This window comes from Macaca fascicularis, chromosome 3 (genome assembly GCF_037993035.2).
Source record: "Macaca fascicularis isolate 582-1 chromosome 3, T2T-MFA8v1.1".
Classification (NCBI taxonomy): Eukaryota; Metazoa; Chordata; class Mammalia; order Primates; family Cercopithecidae; genus Macaca; species Macaca fascicularis.
The window spans coordinates 122,328,151-122,352,632 of NC_088377.1; the positions used below are offsets into that span (position 1 = coordinate 122,328,151).

The window sequence follows — 24,482 nt, forward strand, 5'->3', positions numbered from 1 at the left end:
GAGCCATTGAAGGCCTTTGAGTAAGTGAGTAATCTCACAGCCAGCTTGTCTAACTTTGCTTTCTGTTGCTTATAACAGAATACTGGCAACTGGATAATTTATAAAGAAAAGGGTTCATGCCTGTAATCCTAGCACTTTGGGAGATCAACGCAGGAGGATCACTTGAGACCAAGAGGGCAACAAAGTGAAACCCTATCTCTACAAAAGTTTTAAAAGTTAGCCAGGCATGGTGGCATGTGCCTGTAGTCCCAGCTACTCGGAAGGCACTCCAGCCTGGAGTACTATGGTTGCACCACTGCTCTCCAGCCTGGATGACAGAGTGAGACTCCGCAAAGAAAAAGAAAAGAAAAGAAAGAAATTGAATTTATTTCTTAGAGTTATAGGGGCTAAAAAGTCCAATTCCAAAGGGACACACCTGGTGAGGGCCTTTTTGCTGGTGGGGACTCTGCTGAGTCCCAAGGCAGCTTAGGGCATCATCACATGGTGAGGGGGCCGAGTGTGCTCCCTCAGGTCTGTCTTCCTCTTCTTATAAAAGCCACCAGTCCCACTCCCATGATAATCCATTAATTCATTAATCCACGAATGGGTTAACCCATATGTGAGGGCAGAGCCCTCATGACCTAATCACCTCTTAAAGGCCCCACCTCTCAATGCTGCCACACTAGGGATTAAATATAAGCCTGAGCTTTGGAGGAGACAGATACGCAAACTATAACACATGCTAAGCAAAGATACACAGTAAGGGAGTGTTCCTCTATGGAGCACCAGCAGCTTCACCAATGGGCAAACCCAGAAGGGCTCCCAGACAGGAATTTGTCTTTGGAGTTCCAGAAAGAACTTGGAATTGGAGGTAGAGATTGGAGAACCTTCTGAGGTGACGTTGGAACCCTAAGAATAGGAAAGATCTTCTATAGAGAATGTAGGGAAAGTATGATGGTTTGGGATGAAACCTTAAGGGCAGCCAGAGTAGGAGGAGGCAGTGGAGAAGGTACTGTCAGGGAGATGGGCGGTCATCCAAGAGAGCCGCCTCATGGGAACTCCCAGGAGAGATGGCAGCATTTCCAGGCCGGGCAGTGGTACAAATGATGCTGTACAGGTCAAGGCTTGGGAAAAGAGCATTGGAATTGGCAATGAGGATCTCACTGCTGACCTTCAAGAGAGCTACTTCAATGTAGGGTGGGGGCAGGAACTTAATTACAAGCAGCTGAGAAAAGAGTAGAGCCAAAGTAGAATATGTGGTTGTAGAAGGAAGAAGAAACCAGAACAGTAACTTGAAAGTGCGAGGGGACGGTGGAGAGCAACATCAAGTGAAGGCTGATTATCGTTGAGATAGGCACACATCTCCTGTGGCTAGGGGAAGGAAGCATTGGAGAATGAAAGACTAAAGATGCTGGATCTGAATAATGGTGGGAACACAGCAGGCTTCAGGAAGAAGGGGAGGGCACAGAGAGGGCTCATCTTAGAAAGGAGAGGCAATGCCTGCAAGTTCATGGAGTTGGAGACAGGTGAGGATGTGAGTACATCATGTCTGTTGGCTCTTATTTTTGCAGCAGTGTCTGTGGTTGGGTTATCTGATAAGAAAGTAAACCTGGAGACTTAAGAGCCTGCAAGAGAGTGAAGGGAGCTTGGAGTAGCATCTGTGGGCTTGGCACCTGAGAGATCCTCAGCCCTTGTTCATCCTTTAAGACAAAAGCAGGAGTGGGGCACCATAACCCAGAAGCAATCCACGTCTGCATGGGTGGAAGCCCTGACTCCAGTTGGGAGTTTCTTACTAGAGTTTCTCCCGAAGAGCTTATCACATCTCTGCATGTGTCTCCATTTTCTCTCAGTTGACTTGAATTTTTTTCAAAGAAAATGACAGCATGATTCTCAAAAGCCAACTGACTATAGAGTTATTTCTCAAGTCTCAACTTGTGTGGTTACAGACCTGAACCTGTCCTTTTCTACTTGTAATTAGATTTTTCTTATGAGATATGTGTAATAATTTTAAGCATCTTAATTATCAGTACAATAATTGGGAGGTTTTTGTATTTTATGGTTCAAGTCAGTGCCAGTTTCATTGCTTTTAGCTAAGTGGTGTGGTGAGTTCTCTTAAAAGAGAAAATGTGCACTATGTAGCCTGTTAACTGTTGAATAACCAGGAAGCTAAATAAAAGGCTAAATTCAGTAGTAGACCTCAGTGTAGGCAGAATCTGTATTTAGAACTGGCTGTAGGCAATATCCTCACCAAGGGTCCTTTTCTCTTTTTGGTCACTAAAAAGTTTGAGTTGAATAGGATATGGTATTAATAAAAAGTTTTCTGATTGCAAGTGATAGAAAAACCCTACTTGAAATAGTTTAGGTTTAAATTTTTAAAAACAAAAAAGAATGTATTGATCCATGTAGTGGGGACACTCAATTGTGGATTGGCTTCAAGCAAGGCTGGATCCAGGGGCTTAGATCCAGGCTGTTTCCCTCTATGTGTTGACTTCATTATCACTGGAAGCCTGAAATTTGCATCTTTAGAGATTGGAATCCCAAAGAAAGGGAGGTCCTCTTCCATTAAGTTTCTATATACCAAATTCAGGGAGGTGTCTGACATGTGTCCACCCCTGAGCCAGTCACCACGGCCTAGGGGATGGAGGACTCTGGCCAGCCTTGCCGCTCATTCACTGGGGTGGAGGGTAATGAGTCATTTCCAGTGGCATCTCACCAGGATCACATGGAGAAGGCATTTTCCCAAAGGGAAGACTGAAGAAGCAGAGGGAAGGGATGCTGAGTTAGCAAAAACCACCAAAGTCCATTATAAACACCATAGCACAAAACCTAAACAATAAAAACAAAGATGGAGCTATTACAGTCTGTGGTTATTTTTAGAAGGCTTACAGTTTATTATTTGTTGTTGCTAATATTAGTAATGATCTTCCCTGGACAGACATCTAGGATTTGACTTAGTGAAGGGCTGTACAAAGCAACTGTAGGAGGAACATACGTCATTTCCAAGGTGCATTTGAAATTATCTGCTTCTCCAGGGTCTACACATTGACTTGACTTGGTTTCAATAAAACAGGTTTGGTTCAGTAATTATCTGGTTTCAGTCAGGGCAAAAAGTAAACTGTAAGAAAGGGTTTGGGCATTCCAGTCCTACCTGAAAGTAGGAAGTGTAGAGTTTTGTAATGTTAATAATCATTAAAAGGGTGATGCTGGGGAGGGGAGCATGCATAGATACAGGTGTTGATGGACGCATCCTGAGCTGCGAAGGTTGCTTTCCTTTCCTTTAGCTCCTGCCTTCATCAACACAGGTGGGCCACCTGCCTGACCTTACAGTCCTGCCTCGCCCACCACGTGCAGGCTCAAGTGGTTCCTGAACAGCCCTGTTAATATCACACTGTCTCAGAAGCCTGTTTAAAATGCCATTTTCCCCATCTTCTCACCCGCAACACCTACAGGCTATGTCTTAGTGAGAATTTCTGTGATAAGACAAACAATAAGAATGCTTACATTAGACAGTTGTCCGACTAAAATGATGTTTTGCCACTATTTTTAAACCACAGTGACATGAGAGTGACTAGATTCTTCCCCTCCCTGATTTATAGCCTGTCTGCTCAGCACATCAGAAATCCCCTTCATCTTTAGATCTTTATGTAAAGTGTGATTGAAAATAGATCCAGTAAAGCCAACACAGAGAACTTAAAAAAAAAAAAAAAAAAAAAGAAGGCTTTACTTACTAATTATCTTATATATTTGAAGAAAACCTGGTCATCTCATTTAATATGACCATATCAGAATTGCAGCATGGCTCAGAAAAAAAAAATATTAAACATGATTTTTTTCTTCTCTTTATGAATTAACAACAAAAATGTTTATAGTTTCCAAGTGGCAATTAGATACCACCACAAAGCCACAGTTGATAATACTATCTGTCTTTGGTTCTCAAAATATGTAATAAACCCAATGAAAGGACTTGGTGTAAGATTTCTGATAGTAATGCTACTTGTATTCAATATTCAGTATTCTGCCAATGTTCGTAATGTAAGGATGGCTGTCTTCTTTAAGGCCTTCCTTCTGAAAATGCTACTTGTATTCAATATTCAGTATTCTGCCAATGTTCGTAATGTAAGGATGGCTGTCTTCTTTAAGGCCTTCCTTCTGAAAAGGGAGTTAGGTTTAAGGTGTATTTCTTTTGGTCTTCCTAACAACACCAAGGTGGCCCTTATTAACATGATAACCTTATGGATGAGCAAACAGAGACTCAAGGGGGTCTAAGGGTTTTACTGAAGTCACACAGCAGGGAAGGGGTGGACCTGAGGCTTCGCCTCTGATCTGGTGCTCACTTCAACTCCCCCAGAACTGTGTCTCTAGCCTGTGAAGCTCCCTGACCCGCAGCCTCTTTCCCTTTTATTTTATTGCTACAAAAGTTACTCAGGCAAACCAGACCCACTTTTCCTTTGCTTCATGCAATGGAGTTTCAGCAAAGTGGGAAGGAAGTAAGGATGCCTCTCTTGGGCATTGTTGAGCTTCTGGACATCCTCCCCTTCCCTGTCGTGCCCTGGACTAGGGCGTGGTGAAGGTTCTTTCCCCATCCTGGGTGGTAGGACAGGCTGCCACATGGTGTGTTGCTGTTCCAGCCAGGCAATGTGTATTGAGGGCTTGCGTGGGAAGATTTGGGAAGCTATACAAACAAGGAACTAAGATCTCCAACACGTTTTCAATCTTGGCTTTGTTTCATATCTGAGAAATGTTTTGGCAAATTTGCTTTTATATTAAAGAAAAAGCAAAACCCTAGAGTCTGATGCCCAGAAACTGAACTTGCTTTGGAGGACAGGGGACAAGGAAACATGGGATTAGAAATTTAATTCTATAAACTCTTAAGAGAGGCTATAATAATGGCATGAACTTATATTTTGATGACCTTTTTCTTAAATCCAGCCATCACCCAGTCTCCCCCTTCGCAGCCCCCACAGCATTGATTCCTGAGGGCTTGAGCCCTCCGTGGTGATGTTTTGTTCTCTGTTACTTCAATCAGCTTGCCTGGGACCAGTGGCAGGGACCCCGGAACCCGAAGGTGCTGACAAAGATGACCTGCTGCTGTTGAGTGAGATCTTCAATGCTTCCTCCCTGGAAGAGGGCGAGTTCAGCAAAGAGTGGGCCGCTGTGTTTGGGGACGGCCAAGTGAAGGAGCCAGCAGCGCCCACTATGGCCCTGGGAGAGCCAGACCCCAAGCCCCAGACAGGCTCAGGTTTCCTTCCTTCGCAGCTTTTAGACCAAAATATGAAAGACTTACAGGCCTCACTACAAGGTAGGTATGGTGGGGATCGAAATGGGGTTTTTTGTTTGTTCATTCTTTTTATTTTCAATCCAAAAGCACATTTCTTCCTTCTTTGTGTTTTTTAATGTTTTCTCTATTTTTATTGACTTTTAAACTGGAGACTCAGAATCACATTCCAACTTTATGTTGCAGGGTTTAAAATACATTCCTTTTCATAATTCTCCCCCTGTGTTAACATCAAAGGTTAGAGGAGTTGTTCTAAATCATATTGTCATCCTTGGATTTTAGACGACTTGTGGCATACTTGAGAGGATCAAACTGCTTTCATGGTCAAGGCCCTGTTGACTTGGCCACTCCGCCCTGAGTTCTCCACATTCCCATAAGCATGCCCTCTTCCTGGGTGCTGACTGACATTGCACGGGGCTTCTTCACTGTTTTTGCAGATTAAGTTTTATCTTGCACTTCTGCTCCCCTTCTGTTCTGATCCACCTCTCCCCTGAGGACCCCCAACTAGCTCCGCTCTTGTGGTTCTGCCCGAAACACAGGGCCAAACAGTACCTCCTCAGCCACAGAAAAAATAAGAGTCTCCACACTGATCAGAAGTGGTTTGTCAGGCCAGGCATGGTGGCTCATGCCTGTAATCCCAGCACTTTGGGAGGCCAAGGTGAGTGGATCACTTGAGGTCAGGAGTTCGAGAGCAAGCAGCCTGGCCAACAATGGTGGAAGCCCGTCTCTACTAAAAGTACAAAAGAAAAAAAAAAAAATAGCCAGGCATGATGGCACATGCCTGTACTCCCAAATCCCAGTTACTCAGGAGGCTGAGGCAAGAGAATCGCTTGAACCCAGGAGGCAAAGATTGCAGTAAGCCAAGATCGTGCCACTCTACTCCAGCCTGGGCAACACAGTGAGACTCTCTGGAAAAAAAATGCTGGGGGGGGGGGCGGTTGTCAACATCAGTAAGGGTTCAAGGTACACCAACAAGTGCTGGCTGAGAATTGCTAGCACTGGAACACATTGGTTTACAGGGCGAAGTCTGAAACTCAGGTTGAAATTCAAATTTTTAAGTTTGAGTTTCTAAACACACAAAGGAAACCATTTTTTAGTATTTCAACACTTTTTCCTTCTTTCATGTGACTTTAATTGTAAAACAGGAATCACTTAAGAAATTCTCAAACTCTTTTGGTTTTTCTATGAATTTAGGCTGTCTCCCTAATAAACAACATGTTTATCTGGCACTTAAAGCTAAGAACAAAACGGTAAAGCTGGAACGATTAAGTAATTATGGGCTATTAAAACCTCAGGTCTTTGGAGATGAGATCATGGACACAAGAGTTGGTGGGCAAGACCAAAAAAAAGTCTCTTTTTTTTTTTTTAATGAAATACATGACTCCTTTTATCTTCCTTTTTTTTGTCTTGTTTCGTAGCCATTTCATTTATTTGCAGTAATGGAGGTAGAGAGAGCAGGGATAAATGAAATCCAAAAATGTTTCTCCACCCTGAGTTTCACCCCAGGTTTCACCACCTCATTCACGGGAGCTGCAAATGAATAAGGCTGCCAACTGATTAGAGTTTCATCCCCACCCACCTGTGGTGGAGGTGCTAACAAGCCCTGAGAGAGTCAAGGCAGAGCCCAGATCCTCAAGTGATATCTTAGGGCTACTGAGGTGTGTTGCAGAACGAACCTCACTCAGATCCTCAGCTTTGGAAACACAAGAGCCCCTACTACCCAGAGGGAATGGCTGGGACTATGTTCCTGCTTAGCCAGGGTGACTGAGTGTCAGTCATTGTAAGAGCCCATGCACACACATCCGCAGACAGCCAAGAAGTCAGAGCTCCACGCCCACTTCCTGAGCAGGCAAAGTGAGAGAGGCTCATCTCAGTGCCCACAGTGGGGCTGCCAGACGATGCCTGAGAGCTATGACAAGGGCAGCGGCCACGGGGAATTGCACTTCAGCCTTGCCCCATATACATGGGAAAGGCACCAAACCACATTGAGGTCTAAGCAGGGAGGTGTTCTGAGAGGGAGAGAGAAACACAAGCTCATGCTACGGAAAGAGAAACAGGAACTGCAAAGGGAAGCCATTTGTTACTCAGGCCAACAAAATCTCATTTGAGGTTGCCATCCTACTAGCACTTTAGCAAGTCTCTCATTCATTCAACAAATATTTACTGGGCCCCACTGTGTGCCAGGCGCTGGGAATTCAGCTGAGGACAAAACAGACAAGGCTGTCTGCTGTCCTGGAACTCACACTGTAACAGGATGCAGATAGGCAGAGAATAATAAGCATAATAATAAGCAAATCGCACAGTAGGCTAGAAAGTGATCAGTGTTAGGGAGAAAAGGAAAAAGTAGAGCCTGGGGATAATGAATGGAGTGTTGGGACTGTCAGGGTAGTAGGTCAGGCTGCACAACTGAATAGGTTCTTACTGGGAAGATGAGATCTGAGCAGAGACTTGCAGGAGGTGAGAATGAACCATGTGGCGCTCTGGGCAGACAGAACAACCTGTGCCAATGCCTAAGGTGAGGACATGCCTGGTACAGTGAAGGGTCTTCAGGAAGGGCACTTGGCTGGAGCCAACTAAGCAAGGGGGAGGGATGCTCAGAGGATGCAGAGGCGGAGGCCAGGCCATACAGGGACTCATAGCTGTTGGAAGAACTTAGACCTTTTTTCAGCCCGAGTAAAACTGGGAGCCATCACAGCATGTTGAGCCACAGAGTAACATGATCTGATTTCCTATTTAAAAGGGTCATTCTGTCTGCTAAAAGTTTTATTTCCTCTGCTGGGATTCTATCAAGGTCAGTGTTAAAGGAGTTACCACCCAGGCACAGTGGCTCACGCCTGTAATCCCAGCACTTTAGGAGGCCAAGGTGGGCAGATAGCTTGAGGTCAGGAGTTTGAGAGCAGCCGGGCCAACATGGTGAAATCCTGTCTCTACTAAAAATACAAAAATTAGCTGGGTATGGTGGTGCACACCTGTAGGTCCAGCTACTCAGGAGGCTGAGGCAGGAGAATCATTTGAACCTAGGAGGCAGAAGTTGCAGTGAGCTGAGATCATGCCAGTACACTCCAGTCTGGGTGACAGAGTGAGTGAGACTCTGTCTCTGAAAAAAAAAAAAAAAAAAGCTGAGTTAACTTGTAACTACTGTACTATTTCCTTTGCATGCAAACAGCTGCCAATTGAATACCTACAGAATTGAAATGATAGGAGGGAAAAATGCCAAACCTAGGTGGTTGAAATAAGCAGCCCATTCAGCTTCTGCCACACTTACAGATTCCCAGCAGCTGCTCCCAGTTCAGGGATCCTTGATCCTTCAACACATGTTTGTTACAAATGAAGGATGGACATTCTGCTTCCATAACTGATCCTATTGTCAAATTTTGCCTTCTATGTTTCTATCAGGACCCTCAGTCCCCTCAAAAAGAGGAAAGGATGAATGTTAACTTGAGATTTTTTTTTTCACTGCATCCATGGCCTAGAAAATCTACCTGTACATGGCTGGGCATGGTGGCTCACGCCTGAAATCCCAGCACTTTGGGAGGCCAAAGCGGGCGGATCACGAGGTCAAGAGGTCTAGACCATCCTGGCCAACATGGTGAAACCCTGTCTCTACTGAAAATACAAAAATTAGCTGGGAGTGGTGGCACGCACCTGTAGTCCCAGCTACTCGGGAGGCTGAGGCGGGAGAATCACTTGAACCCGAGAAGCAGAGTGAGCAGAGATCACACCACTGCACTCCAGCCTGGGCAATAGAAGGAGACTCTGTCTATTTAAAAAAAAAAATCTACCTATGCACATGAATAGTTATATATAATAGTTTAATAATTATTATTCAACATTGGCCACCCTATATTGAAACTGCTTCCCGTGATCAACCAGATAATCTCAAAGACCTATTTCAATAAACCACTTAAATGACTAAGTAGTCAAACTAAACACAGAGTAGAAAATCTCATTGGGTTGGCCAAGTACTGTGGCTCACACCTGTAATCCTAGCACTTTGGAAGGCTGAGGCAGGAGGATTGCTTGAGGCCAGAAGTTTGAGACCAGCCTGGGCAATATAGTGAGTCGCCATCTCTACAAAAAGTAAAAAATAAGAAAATTTCTTTTTAAGTAGCTGAGCATGCTGGCGCATGCCTCTAGTCCTAGCTACTTGGGGGGCTGCGGTGAGAGGATTGCTTGAGCCTGGAAGGTGGAGGTTTCAGTGAGCTGTGATCATGCCACTGCACTCTGGCCTGGGCAACACAGTGAGACCCTATATCAAAAAAATATAAAGACTATTTGGCATCCTGGCTCAGTGAAACACCGGGGAGGAGTTCAGAGCCTGGGTTTTATCTTACAATCCCCCCCGCCCCTCCTCACTCTGAAGCTGGTGGTCAGGCCCCTTCAGTTCTCTGGGCCTTTACCTCTTATCTGTAAAATGAGGTCATGGACTTAGCTTCTTATCCCTGTGTTATCTTCTTACCCCTCGGTTAGTTCCTACTGCAGAGATGTGGAGGTCTAAAATTATATGATTCAGTGAATCTACAATTGGTAGATGGTAAAATAACAGCCAGCACTCGGTGTGACACGTGCTATGTGCCAAGAACTGTCCTGTGTGCTTTTCACATGGATGAACTTTAATCCTCACCGCACCCTTCCCAGCCAGCTACTATTACCCGTTTTATTGCCTGGGGAACTGAGGAACAGTGGTTAAGTGATGTGCCCCAGATCACACTCCTGTTAATGGGCAGGCCAGATTTTGAGCCCAGGCAGCCTGACTCCAGAATCCATGCCTTTTACCATGCCTCTCGGTACAGTCTCTGATAGCAAAAGGGATTTCCCAGTGGGGCTCTTCAGGCATCTCTTTGGAAGCCGTCAGAGGGGCAGAATTTGTAATGACACCCTGGCCTGGGCATCCTGGTCGCACACAGGGATGGAGACATTTGGGGAGCCATAAAGGAGGAATGGGTGTGGGAGACAGAGGCTAAGTCCACACAAAATTGAATGATGCTCCACAATAGAATATTTGAAATTGAGATTGTCCTAGGAAATCATGTTCCTGTGTGCCAGCAGCCACGTTCACTCTGGCACAACCCTGCTGAGTCTCAGGTTGTCCTGGCTGGCTGTGAGAGACTGGGGCACCGAGTCCTCAGGGACAGGCACCAGGACTGAACTGCAAGCTCTGGGCCACCTCCCCAGCTCCCTTAACCCGTCTCACAATCCACATTTCGCCCTCTTCTTCCTCCTTCATCTCTTCAGTTTCCTCCTCTGTCGTCTCCCTGGATTCTCCCCTGCTTTTCTACCTCTCTACCTCTCTTCTTTGACCTCTCTCCTCGTTCTGTCCCCAGTCCCCTGGGGAAACGGAGAGGAAGGGGGATTTGGAGAACACTGACATCTTCTTTTCCTCCTACTTTAAGCTCTAAGAGTCCGAAACAAAGGAATGCATGTAGAATGAAGTTGTGCTGAAAATGAGAAGATGAAGTTAATTTTAGCTGGGATTTCTAAGAGTGACTGAAGTTATCAGCATGATAGGGGGTGGGGGTTCCTGTGTCATGCAGTGATGAGAAAATTGTGCCTTCCTGAGGCTTCTTTGTGTGAGTAGGAGGAGAGCCAGCCAAAGAGGCCACCTGAGCTGGAGACAGGCAATGCTGAGAGGCCCTTAGAGTCGATGTTCTCAATTCTCTACCCATTTCCAAAATTTAGAAGTAGACACTGATACTAGAAAGATTACCAGTGGCTCAAAATAAACGCATCAGGACATCTTTTAATTTAGGACTCTGCAAACCAAAGTTAGGAATCTTGTTCTAAATCCCCAAAAACATACAGCCTTGTGTTCCTTCACGGTGTTCGTTTTACCGAATTCTGAGATGCCGTTGCCATCTGGGTGGATTTCCATTTAAGGCTAATATAATGTCAGGCTTCGGGTTATCTCCATTTCACCTTTCATCAAACAGTGCTCACCTCTTGCCATTCCTGGCTTAGCCTGCCTCCAGGTAACTGACATTCCCAGTACTCAGAATCATGTGAGGGAAAAGACCATGGGGTATATTTTTAGTTTGAATGCAGAGCAGGCACTCTTAGCACAAGGCAATGGAACTGAGTTCCACCAAAGTGCAGCCCTTCCTATGCCTGCTGAGGGGCATTTGCAGGCCTTGGAACTCTGCAGAATTTAGTCCACAGAAGGAACTTTGATCTACTCCACACCCGTTTTATAGATCAGGGAATCAAGGAGCCCCAGAAAGGCCTTGTGACCTGCTTAGTTGTTGCAGTTGTTCCACCATTTGAATAAGGTCTAAACTCCTCAGCATGGCTTATAAGGTCCTTCAGGACATGACTGTCTCCTCACTGTCCACACCTCCCACATCTTTGCTTAGCTGTCTTCGTGGCATTGCTTCCCTGGAGAGCTGCGTGTGCTATCAGTACGCCTGACTCCAGCCATATCAAGCTTCAGTGCACCCGTCTGTCCCCACCATGGGGTCTTGGCACATGCTGTCCCTTCTCCTTAGAGCATGCCACTCACCTCCGCAGCATGCTGCTTGTCTTACCTGGCTAACTTCTCATCCTTCAGCATCTCAGCTCCAATGTCATCTCACTGAGGAGCCTTCCTTGAGTCCCCCCGCCTGAGCAGTCAGGGTGTTTCTGCTCCCCACGTCCATGACAACCTGTACTTAATCATTCCTCTCCCCTTACCTTATTGTAAAATTGATTCACTTTATTTTAACTTTTAATTTCTATGGGAATAGTAGATGTATGTATTTGTAGGGTATGTGAGATATTTTGATACGGGCATGCAATGGGTAATAATCACATCAGGGTAAATGGGGTGTTCATCACCTCAAGCATTTCTCATTTATTTGTGTTACACACATTTCAATTATACTCTTTGGGCTATTTTTAAGTGTGCTATAAATTATTGTTGAGTGCAGTCACCCTGTCATGCTATCAAATGCTAGATCACATTTATTCTATCTACCTAGATTTTTGTACCCGCTAACCATCCCTACTACCCCCACCCCTACCACCCTTTCCAGCCTCTGGTAACCATCATTCTACTTTCTATTTCCATGAATTGAATTGTTTTAATTTTTAGCTCCCACAAATGAGTAAGAACATGCAAAGTTTGTCTTTCTGTGCCTGGCTTAGTTCACTTAACATAATGTCTTCCAGTTCCATCCATGTTGTTGCAAATGACAGGATCTCATTCTGATTCCATTTTCTGTCTCTCGCTCGAGGTCGTCATGGGAACAGGGCCCATATTTATGTTGCTCACCATCATATTTCCAGAAAACAGCTCAGTGCCTGGAATACGGTAAATGTACAAAAGTACTTGCTGGCTGGCTGGCTGGATGGATGGATGGATGGATGGATGGATGGATGGATGGATGGATGGATGTCAGGCAAGAAGTGGGGGAAAGGACAACTGACAAATGACACTAGATGAAAAGAAACCATTCCTAAAATGGGAACCCTTGAAGATGATGCCCTCAGGGGTTACTCCTGTCGTCTACTTGTCTACTTAGTTTACAAACTCCCAGATTCAGATTAGGTTTACTGAGGGCCTGCTCTCTAGCCTCTCTCCTACCTGGTTTCATCTACAAGATCCCATTTTATCCAAACAACCCCCAAATGAGGCAGGACATTTTATCTCCCCCTTGCAGGTATGGAAACTAGGCCTGATGGGGGAACTGTGGGTATCAGGGTGGTGCTTGGCCACGTGGTTGTGGTGTTCCCACTCTCCCCTTCACAGGCAGCCCCAAGAGAGCTCTCCAGGCTGTGATCCCCGCCCAGCCCAGGTCTTCGGCTCTCCCAGCTGGTAAATGACACCCATGGCAAAGCACAGCTCTGGACGGTGTCCTTTGGCTTCACTTGCTGCTCTAGCTGGCCAGCCTTATGCTTGGCTGATTTAGGTTTTCCTTTACGTGAGTAAGGGGGGCAGCGTTGCTCTAAGAAAATTTTATATGTTTCCTGCAAATGGGTAGCACATTTGACATATCAAAGGATCCTGAAAGCTAGGGTAGTCATTTTGTTCACAGAACTCACTGCCCTGGTCGCTCACTCTTCACCACCCCTCTCCTGACAGAACTACTCTGAGATGGGCTGACATCTTTCTAGCCACACCTTCATGTTAAAAATGCCTCAGCCAACTCACACCAGCTAGAGAACAGTTGATGGCAATTATGGGAATATTAGCAACACTAAGTTCTCTTTAAATAGCATTTTTTCCTGACAGAAGCCAAGACATTTGAAATCTGGCTTGGCATTCAATCTGTAATTACCCTCATTGCACCCTTCTCCTAAATAATTTCCAAAGTGATATGAATGAGGTTGAAACTGTAGCTGAGCTTAGTATTTGCTTTTTTTTCCATAAATAGTTGGTGTCATAGACATACTATTTTATCCCTTCATGCTCATGTAGTCGAATTGTTAGACTGATGCTTAATAACTGTTCTGAGAAAAGAATGTGACTTGGCAAACTGGCTGTCGTTTCTGCTTCACACCATGGGGAAAGGGAGTAATGATGCCCTGTGTGTGTTTGTGAACATTCTGAGGTGTACTGTTCCCATCATCTTAGCTCCCAAAGAGGGGATGTCTTCAGGCTTTATGATCTTCACATCCTCTGCTGCAGAGAAGCCCCCAAATCCATGGATTCTAGGTGTTCATTGTATGGTTCCTGAGTGCTTCAGGTGAACAATATTTAAAAATCCATACTTACAAAGGAATTCAAGTAGAAGATATCTGTTTTGTCTATAAAGGAATCTGCCATTATCATCTTTTAAATCACATGTTTGAAAATATAATTTGTATTCCTGGGTCCTCTTATTTATTTTTTTATCTTTGAGATGCATTCTCACCCTGTCACCCAGCCTGGAGCACAGTGGCGTGATCTCAGCTCACTGCAACCTCTGCCTCCCGGGTTCAAGTGATTCTCCTGCCTCAGCCTCCTCAGTAGCTGGGATTACAGGTGCCTGCCACCACACCTGGCTAATTTTTGTATTTTTAGTAGAGACAGGGTTTCACCATGTTGGCCGGGCTAGTCTTGAACTCCTGACTTCAAGTGATCCACCTGCTTTGGCTTCCCAAAGTGCTGGGATTACAGACGTGAGCCACCATACCCGGCCTCTGGGTTCTTTTAAAGCATGACTTGATACACAGATGTTTCACTTATTTATAGCTTTTCAAGAACATGCACATGATGGGAAGTGAGCTCCATTTTGACGTATAAATTGATTTCTGCCTCCTTTTAGGAACGTGTTCATGTGATACTTTGAAAAATACAGTGCTTCGAGTCTGCCTCTTTTTTCCAGTGTTCTCTGCAGCTGAGTGTCATGCGTATTTTGAAATGGGAAGAATTACCTTGTTTGAGTTCCCACTGTGTCACATAGCGTACAGGGATCGGGAGGGGTTGACTTCTCTACTCCCCCCTGGCTTTTCTGAGTCAGTTCCAGTTCTCTCTGGAAGTGTGGGCCCTCCAGGAACTCTGTCCGAGGACAATAGGATTGAAGAGCATAAAGCTGCAAGATTTGGAGTCAGCTGCCTGGGGGTGTGGAGTCCGGAAGTGGGCCCCTCTGATTCTTAGGAGTACCTCTCTCCTAGTCCTCACACTGGCCCGAAAGGCATCCTGTGATTCTAATCCAAATGGTGACTTAGGCAGCCTCAGCGACCAGCTAAGGAAGTGCTTCCCGAACTTTTACTTACATAACAATCACTGAGTGGTTGCTAAAATCATTTCCTGGGCTCTACTTGCAGGGATTCTGATTCAGTAGGTCAGCAATGGCTCATGAACTTGAATTTCTAACCAGCACATAGGTGATGCCCATGCCTCTGTTGAGGACACACATTGTGAGAACCATGGCTCTGAGAGACTGAGGGCAAGCTGCAGGGGTTAGGGGAAGGGTGGCATGGGCTCTGGAGGACAGGTGGGTCTTGGGTACACTTAGTGTTAGAGAAGGATTGCAGGAAACGGTGACAGTTACCAGTTACATTCAGTATGATCGGCATTGTTTGGCACACACAGCAACCACAACTGTAACTTTCCACATTTACCACTGTTTTATGTGATTTGGGTCTAGAAGGAAAATGGTCAGGGGCCAATTTTCTAGGAACCAGGGAGGTTATGTTATTCCTGGATTACACCAAATACTGGTTATTTTAAAAAACTGTTTTATTGCCATATAATTTATATGCCAAAAATTCACCCATTGTAAGAGAACAGCTCAAGGATTTCTGGTAACTTTATATTGTGCAGCCTTCACCACAGTCCAGTGTTAGAACATTTCTGTGGTCCCAGACAGCTCCCTCCAAGTCTAGTGCTTTTGATTGTTTGTGAATTCTGTTATGTATGTGTTCAAATACCTTTCCAATGAATAACAATGCCTTTTAGAACTCTTCGTATTTTTTCATTGTTCTAGAGTCAATAAATAGGTCACAGGCCACCTGTTTCATTAAGTTAGTCTTAATAAATAAGTTTGTGAGGTTTGTGCCATTTGCCTAAACTGAAATACTTCAACCAGTGCATATTATTATAATACTGAATATGTGCCAGGTACTGCTTTGCCATCTCTTAAAATAATGCTTTAGAAGTGTACTTCTCATGGTTTAAAAGAGTACTCTGTTAATGTAATAGTCATATATTTGAACACCCATTGTGTAGCATTCAGTGCACTAAAGGATATAAAGATGAATAATACATTGTCCCTGGCTTCCAGGGGCTCAGGACTCTAGGAGATGAGATGAAAATATAAACTAAGAAATAGAGTATAATTCTATAATGAAGTCCACTGGAAAGTCTGAAGCTTAGAATGGCAGAGTGAACAAGTGGCATTAAATCCTATACTTTTTGTGCCATATACGGAGTGGCATTCTTGCTCTGGACATTGGTTTCACTGCCCCATCTGAACTCTGCCTTCCAAACATGATCTCTCTTGAAGGCCTTATCAGATACAAAGCTTTTCCTTAAAAAACACTGTGACCAGAGTATCCCAATAAAAGGATAACAGTTTTAAGCATAATGATCCCAACAGTGATGCATCCTCTGATGGTCTACATTTTATAGTGAGAATCAACAACCCACTTAATCAGCAAACATCTACCTGTGCTGTGTTAAGTATTTTGGAGCAAATTGAAAAACAAAAAATTTCTTGTCTCGTTGAGAAGATAAGACTTGCATATATAGAATGAAAGCAGAGGTGCAAAGAAGCTTATGGTAAAGTTCTGCATTAAATATGAGTCATGCCAAAACCTCCAGGACAGACAGTAAATGCTGTGTGGAACTAGGTTTGCTGTCCCTAAAACAGGAGTGCTGAATGCCTCTTAACCATTCTGGGGCAGGCAGGGCACAAGGGGCATTATAGAACATGTGGTTGGGTTATACAAGGTGTATTAGTCCATTTTCACACTGCTATTAATATAAAGAACTGCCCAAGACTGGATGATTTATAAAGGAAAGAGGTTTAATTGACTCACAGTTCATCATGACTGGGGAGACCTCAGGAAACTTAAAATCATGGCAAAGGTGAAGGGGAAGCAAGGCATGTTCTTCACAAGGAGGCAGGAAGGAGAAGTGTGGAGCAAATGGGGGAGAGCTCCTTTTAAAACCATCAGATCTCACGAGAACTCACTATGAGGAGAACAGCATGGGGGAAACCATCCCCATGATTCAGTTACCTCCACCTGGTATCTCCCTTGACAAGTGAGGATTATGGGGACCATGGGATTACAATTCAAGGTGCGATTTGGGTGGGGACACAAAGCCTAACCATATCACAAGCCAAATACCATTGTAAGGGGGAGGCATAAAGTTAAAGAGGGATTTCTTTCCCCCACATATATTTGTACTGGACTGTCATTTACTTATCTGTATTAATTAAATCTCCCAATTTATATTAGCTATGTAGAAAATAAAAGGACTGGATCACATTGGAAGTTGAGAAAATGTGCAGTTACTAGTCCTATTGCTTCATTTAATGGTGTTCTCTTTTTTAAGCTTTTCCCCATTTGTGACAGAAAAACAAGGCACCTGCTTTCCTTAGAGCACCACTGATAATCTTTGGTATGATCATGAAATGATTGTGCTTGAGAAGAAAAATGGGCATAAATAAAGCTAAAAAGCTAAGATGCCTTATCCATAGCAATTGTTTGTTTCGTTTTCAGAATCTAACCTTTTCCTTCATTTTTCATATTTTTGGATTGGGTTTGTTGATGTATATCTCCTGTCTCCTCAAATGTATTCCAGTATGAGGAACATGGGAGAAATGTCTTATTTTTATTCAGAGGCCACCATGGTTGAGAACCATGAACATGGCCATCAACTGGTGGGTTCATGTGACTTCTTCTCTAGATGTGGCATGCTCTGGTTTTGAATATTAGGCTGGTCAGAGAGCAGTGTCAGTCCTCCTCCTACTCCATGGCCAGTACCAAAGACAAGCAGTCCAAATGACAACAGCCCTGCAGTGAAAGGTAAAAACAGCATTTTATCTCCCTGAAATGACAGCTGTCTTCCTTTCCAGTGGCCTAACCCATTTTCTGTACTACTTTGCTAATTTCCATTTGAACTTCTAGGGCTCAAAGCAGGGCTGTGAGATGGAGAATTTTGCATAATCCCAGAAATTACATTCTGACTTCTTTTTCTGGCTTAATGTCCTCATTCATAATTCCCTTTATCAAATTGTACCTAATGTGAACGAGTCAAATATCTACATGTGATTGGGTGGTCCCCAAGTTTGGTTGGAAGTACCAAGGTATGAAAGGCCTCTGAGGTTTGCTATTTTTAGCCAAAAATACCATTGCCACCACCAAATAGGGCATTTAATTTGTGCTCCTCAGAAAGGGCCAGGTTTCGTAGTTGTCAAAAGAGGTCGTTTCAAGTTCATGAGATCTGTTCTCTTTTGGGACAGGTCCCCCAAGGGAGCCTCTGCTCAACTGAAGATATCATCTGTGTTTGCAGCTCTAGCTCTGTTTCTTTGGTCATCACTGACTTTCTCTTGTTGGCCACAGGAAGTTAAAGGAAGTGTCTATTCCATTATCATCAAAAAGTGTTCCTATGATGTTCTTTTAAGTGTTATGCAAATCAGTTGCACCTGCTTTGTCTCCAACAGTGGCTGCCTGGGGAATGTGAGGATTGTCCCAAAGCACAATCACTGACTCCTCACAGCAAGGCCATGGTAACGCTCGGAGGACCTCCTAAGACCCTTGAGGAGGTTAGAAGGAAGGGGAAACAAGTGTGTAGCATATTTTCACTGGAGTCATCTTTAAGATATTTTGATATCCTCTAGCAAGAATAGAGATAGGCTAATCCAGTGAAATCAGTCATGCCCCATACAGTTTCCTTGGGCCACCTTCTTCACGACTAAAGCAAGATGAGTGACTCCCTTTTTGTAGGCAGTACCCTGCCCACTCCCCCTCCAACTAAGCTATAGTGAGCTCTCTTGTTTCAGATAATCATATCAAGATAAACCAGGTGATTCCAGGGCTAATTGCACATGGAATTCAATGTTACATAGTAATAACTTGCATATTGCCAACTAGTCTTGATATAGTTTTCTCACTATCATAGATACAACTGATTTTTACATGTAGATACATTGATATCTACAAAAGACTTTTTTTTTACAAAAAGAGAAAGGGAGGGGAATCAGAGGTATAAAGTGGTCAGTACCCTATCTTAGCATTTCAGTGCCATTTTGATGAAAGGATCAAAGGCCCTGTTTATATTGATATAATCCCATTGCTTCTATCCCCTCACTAACCACTTTTAGCAACTTGTCCTACCAGTACTTTCTGAGACTCTTTTCAGCCAGATGGCAAGCACATTCCTAGCTGCTCTCAGCTAGAAGGATCACCCATCAGAGACATTTTCTTCATGTTTCTGACACTCCCACCTGTTGGAGAAGAAAAAAGGCACAGGTCATCCAAGCCAATGAACTTAGATTCTCATGTGGAATGATTTATGTCTTTTAAACAAAGCCTTCATCTTATTTAGAAATAACTTGCATGAAGCACTCTTTTGAGAATGTTCTCCTCATCTGGAAAATAATTTGGCTGTATGATCGTGGTATTCAGGAAGTTACGGCAGGTGTTTAGGTGGAAGAGCAGAAGGGAGTATTCCAATGAGGCTGAAGAGTGAGGGGAATTGACCCCCTGGGAGAAGGGAAGGCATGTCGGGGCCCTCCTTTTGACAGGAAAGGATTGAAGAAGGCAATGACCCTGAGAGAAGAGGAGAAGCCAGGCCTGGGCGCCAAACGCTTTTGGGCCTGTTGCTTTGACGGGTAAAAAGAGTGGCCATAATCTTTCTCCTGACCCAGCAGATTTGAAAAGATTCCTCCAGCAGGCAGTGGAAAGCCCCTTGCTTTCTCAGCCATTCAGTCTGATTTCTGAAATAACTATGCTATTTCCTGGTTGTGGTGAAGTGGCAGGGCCTGAGGGTTTGAGCAGCTTTTCATGGGCGATGGCCATTAGTAGGGTTGGGGTGCAGGTGGGAGTTTGTTAACACAAGAGCTTGTTATTCACAGAGCTTCAGGCCATGGTTTGGAAATGTTAACCAACCGGCCAACCAGCCACAGGAGTTGGAATTCCCTAACCGTTGTCAGAGACAGAGTGCAAAGGGATTTGTCTGATTGAACATCCTGCATTTTAAGATGACCTGGACCTGCCTGCATCCCGCATGGCAGAGGCGGCCATTTGGAAGGTGGGTTTGCTCATGTTTCCTCTTCTCTCCCCAGAACCTGCTAAGGCTGCCTCAGACCTGACTGCCTGGTTCAGCCTCTTCGCTGACCTCGACCCACTCTCAAATCCTGATGCTGTTGGGAAAACCGATAAAGAACACGAATTGCTCAATGCATGAATCTGTACTCTTCGGGAGGGCACTCACATGCCGCCCCCAGCAGCTCCCCCGGCGGTAGCAGAAGTATAAAGTGATCAGTATGCTGTTTTAATAATTACGTGCCATTTTAATAAAATGAAAGGGTCAACGACCCTGTTTATATTGGTATAATTATTTACTCTTATTTGGTTTAAAGGGTTTTCATGTATCTCTATGTGGATCTAAACAATACAGGATTGTCTAGAAGCGGTTTCCAGGCCGCCGCTCTCCTGCCTACATCCCATCATGGCTGCTGCGGTGTCACTGGACTACCATGAGATCCAAGTTGAAATCAGGAGCCTACTTTGATTGTAGGTTTGAATGACGTGTCCTGAAGCCTCAGAGGCAGCAGGAGACTATCAAAGCTTAGATGCCTCCTTCTCTGCCCCCAGACTCTGTCCCACTTGGAGGACGGCTGTAGGAAGATTCCTTCCTGCCAAGCCACCTTCCAGTGAGCTCTGGATGAAGCTCTGGCCAACCAAAGACACTGTCCCCACAGCAGGTGCCTGGTGGGCCACGTGTTCTCACACAGGTAGAGGAGCTGGGCTTCTCGCCAAGGCACAAACCTTTCTATGGAAAGCAGCCATATTTGCAGATACCACTGTCTCCTTTTGTCCTCTTCGTGGCTGGAATTCAAAAGCATGTATTTCTGAAGCCCCTTGTGACGTTTTTTTTTTTTTTTTTTTTTTTTAAATTAAACAGAAAAGATTTGACATGCAAAGTCAAGTTGATGGAGTCTGTTGTGGGGACTCAGTGATGTGCTGAGGAAAGTGCTCTGGGTGTGGGTGTGGGGACTGGAGTGGGACAGAGGAGAAGGATGGGTCCCAACTGCAGCCTTGAAGCTATTGATTTGACCCCGTGCGCCACCCAGGTAAGGCAGCAGCAGGCAGGACGACACGGGGCTTGAAGGATCAGACGGGTGGGAGCCACAGTTTTACATTTGGGCAGCTCGGATACTCTGCCACTATTACACACCCCAGAGCTGGCACCTCTCCCTGCCACGCATGTCACAGGTGACCTGCTGAGGGCCCACACACACCATGTATACCCCTTTCAATGAACTAGAGGCCCAGAGTAGGGGTGGACTCCAAGACTGCCCGCCCCAGGAGATGGTTCCCCATGACTGGTTGGGCCAGGAGGTCTCTCCTGGACTCCTGCAGCTTCAGTGCCCAGCTCTGAAAGGGCTTCCTGGGGCCACTTCCTGAAATACACACACACAGGAACGGCTCATGGAAGGGCCTGGCCACAGCAATCACCTCCGTCCCTACAAGACACCTTGGAGGACTGGAGATGGGAGACTGCTGAGGTGTTCTTTCTCTGCACAGGAAAGTGCACTGCAGGTGAAATGGGGCATGTTATGGAGCTCACGGAACCCTGCTCACATCCGGGCCTACCATAAGCTATCCAGGGGGTCTCCTTTGTTAGAATCTCATTTAACAGATTCCTCAACCTGGCATTGGTGGGCTTTGAGGGTATGAAGAGTTCAGCACCAGGACCTCACCTTATAAGCCTTCCCGCACTCACACAGGAGGCCTTGCTGTACCCCCAGCCTCTGCTCCCCACCCTGGGCCTGTGCGTTTGCTGTGCACATCTCCTGGGATGCCATCACAACCCCACCTACCCTTCCCGAGCATACCCAGAGCCGACGTGCTCCACAAGGACCTCTCCAAGTGCACCCCCAGGTCTCCTGTGAGGAACCAGCCCTCACCTTTCCCTGACACTTCATCAGTTCCTTCCCTCCCTTCCTGCCTCTCTCCCATCTCCTCCAGCAACACTAGGATGGTGCTTGCCCTGGCCTCACAAGGACCGTGCTTTATGCATGTGCCTCTACCACTAGGTGCTATGACCCCAAAGAACAGTCTCCCTGTTTCTCCAAATCTCTGTCTCCCCAGCAGTCAGCACCCTGCAGTCACTTTGTCAGCAATGGATTAATGATTACAGGAGTCAAGCTGCCCTGTGTGGAATGTGGACTCAGTCCTAGTTTCATCCTGGTTCACATTTGCAGCTGTGAAAACCCTGCAACCACAGTAAGAAGATGAGGGAGGAGGTCCTGACTTGCTCCGTCCAGGCTGGAAGCCCAGAGAGCTTGGTGGGGAAAAGGGTGGGACAGCAACACAGGTGGGGTTCATCTATTTCAAATGGATTACTTTAAATACTAACAGGTGGCATTTAAAAGTTGCTCTGTAGGTGGAGGGGAGAGGATTGTAGTAGCTGGACAGGCTTCGCTACAAGGAAAAGGAAAGAATTGCACGTGGAGGCATTTTCTCCCCAAATTTTCTTGACCTTAAAAAAAATGAAAGATTCAATTCCCTTCTGACCTTAAAAAAACGAAAGATTCAATTCCCTTTTCTATCTGCAATCCGCTTGGCCAGCCTCTTGATCCCTTTTGATACGCGTGTTTTGATCCGGGCTCACGCAAAGCCCGTGGACCACCTTTTCAGTTTAAGAAGCAGCAGCTGCTGCCTGATTCTCTTTTAAGTGGCCTGCGTACCTGCCGTGCCAAAGGGCTTCCTCCAAGACCCACCTCCCAGACCCTCCTCAGCCACCCAAGGACTGGCCCTGGCATGAAGAAGACAAAGGTACCATACCCTCTTCCTGTACACTCCCACTTGTCCCTCATTTTCATTTCATGATGGGAGACTGGTCTGAATCACAGTTGCGCTGAACCCTTTGGGGAGATTCAGAGAGCACCTGTTCCTGGAAAGCTTTCCTGCCAATCCAGGTGGGGCGGTCCACCAGCCTCCCTTCCCTGTCCGCCAGCCAAAATGTAAAGAATATACAAATTTAAGAGAGGGAGGCAGAGACAATTCTTTTTCCTTCTTTCCCCAGCTGGCATGGGCTCTTGGTGTACGTTATAGACTCATTTCCTTCAAAATGTAATTTTAGAAATGTCAAATTGATTTTTGAGCTCTGGGAAAGTGAGAAAAGCACCCGTCAGCTTCAGAATTAGAAATGCACCAACTTAGGACAAACCATCACTTTTTGTCAGTGGTTTTTCCTAAAAAGATGTGATCTACTCAGAGTTGGCAGCCCTGGGCGGCCCGAGGCATCGGTGGGCCTGTAAGCAGGGCTTATGCATGGTGCTATTATTACCAGACAGGGGTCCTGATCCAGACCCCAAGAGAGGGCTCTTGGACCTCATGCACAAGAAAGAATTTGGGGCGAGTCCATAGAGTAAAGTGAAAGCAAGTTTATTAATAAAGGAGGCCAGGTGCAGTGGCTCACGCCTGTAATCCCAGCACTTTGGGAGGCTGAGGTGGGCAGATCACCTGAGGCCAGGAGTTTGAGACCAGCCTGGCCAACATGGTGAAACCCCGTCTCTACTAAAAAAAATTAGCTGGGCATGGTGGGGCGCCTGTAATCCCAGGTACTTGGGAGGCTGAAGCAGGAAAATTGCTTGAATCTTGAGAGGCGGAGGTTGCAGTGAGCCATGATTGCTCCATTGCACTCCAGCCTGGGTGAAAGAGCGAAACTCCATCTCAAAAAATAAATACATAAGTAAATAAGTAAAGGAATAAGGAATGGCTACTCCATAGGCAGAGTAGCGGCATGGGCCGCTTGACTGAGTATACTTAGTTATTTCTTGATTATATGCTAAACAAGGGGTGGATTATTCATGAGTTTTCTGGGAAAGGGGTGGAGATTCCCCTTTTTGGAGTAATCACCTCTTTAAAGCATCACCTCTTAATACTGTTGAAATGGCAAGTTTCCAACGCATGAACTTTGGGGTATATATTCAAACCATAGTAGGCGTGGTGGGAAATGGGCTGCGTGCCCAGCTTTTTTCATGAGCTGGAGTCTTACCCTCAAGGACCAAGAATAGAGAAAGTTCCTTAAGGCAGAATTGGGATGCTGTTATTAGAGAAAGAAAAAAATGGATGCTAGACAGGAAAATACAAGACAATCACTCTAGTTTCCAGTGGAAGACTTTCAGGAAATGCTTTTCCAGTCTTTCAAGAGGGCAATGAAACAGGGTTGTTAAATAACTGCAGTGGTTCCCAAAAAAAACCCCTATTAAGCGCCTCCCACCTGTGCCATGAGGCCACTCCCCAGCAGGCACTGGGGCTGGAAGTTTGGAGCTCTTAGTGGCCCATTGAGAATACTGACCTTCCCGCTGACTTCATGGGATCACAAAAGGAGTCCTAGAGCTTTTTGCTTCCAACCTGCTCATATCCATGCAAAGAAACTGAGGAGACCAAAGGAACGTCAAGGACTAAGTTTAAAGTTAAGGAAACCCAAGACTAGTCATCACATTCCTGTGGTTACTAGTCTTGGTTTTCCAGGACTGACTCCCAGGCCAATGCTTCTTAAGTGTTTGCTAGGAATTAAAAGTTGTAGAAAACAATTCAAATGCAAAAACAGGCAAAACTCCTGTCCTTCATGACCGCTTTTATT

General features: G+C 45.3%; 1 protein-coding gene across 27 annotated transcripts in view; it reads left to right on the forward strand.

Annotated features, from left to right (window-relative positions):
• Positions 1-20,808, forward strand: part of ICA1 (islet cell autoantigen 1) — a 156,422-nt gene extending 135,614 nt beyond the window's left edge. For all 27 annotated transcript variants that reach the window (XM_005550117.4, XM_045388853.3, XM_005550120.5 and 24 more), the window contains 2 exons: positions 5,006-5,278; positions 19,948-20,808. In XM_005550117.4, coding sequence (XP_005550174.1) covers positions 5,006-5,278; positions 19,948-20,069 — 395 coding nt within the window. In that variant the 3' untranslated portion in view covers positions 20,070-20,808. The remainder of the gene's footprint in view (positions 1-5,005; positions 5,279-19,947) is intronic.
• Positions 20,809-24,482: the final 3,674 nt, after the last annotated feature.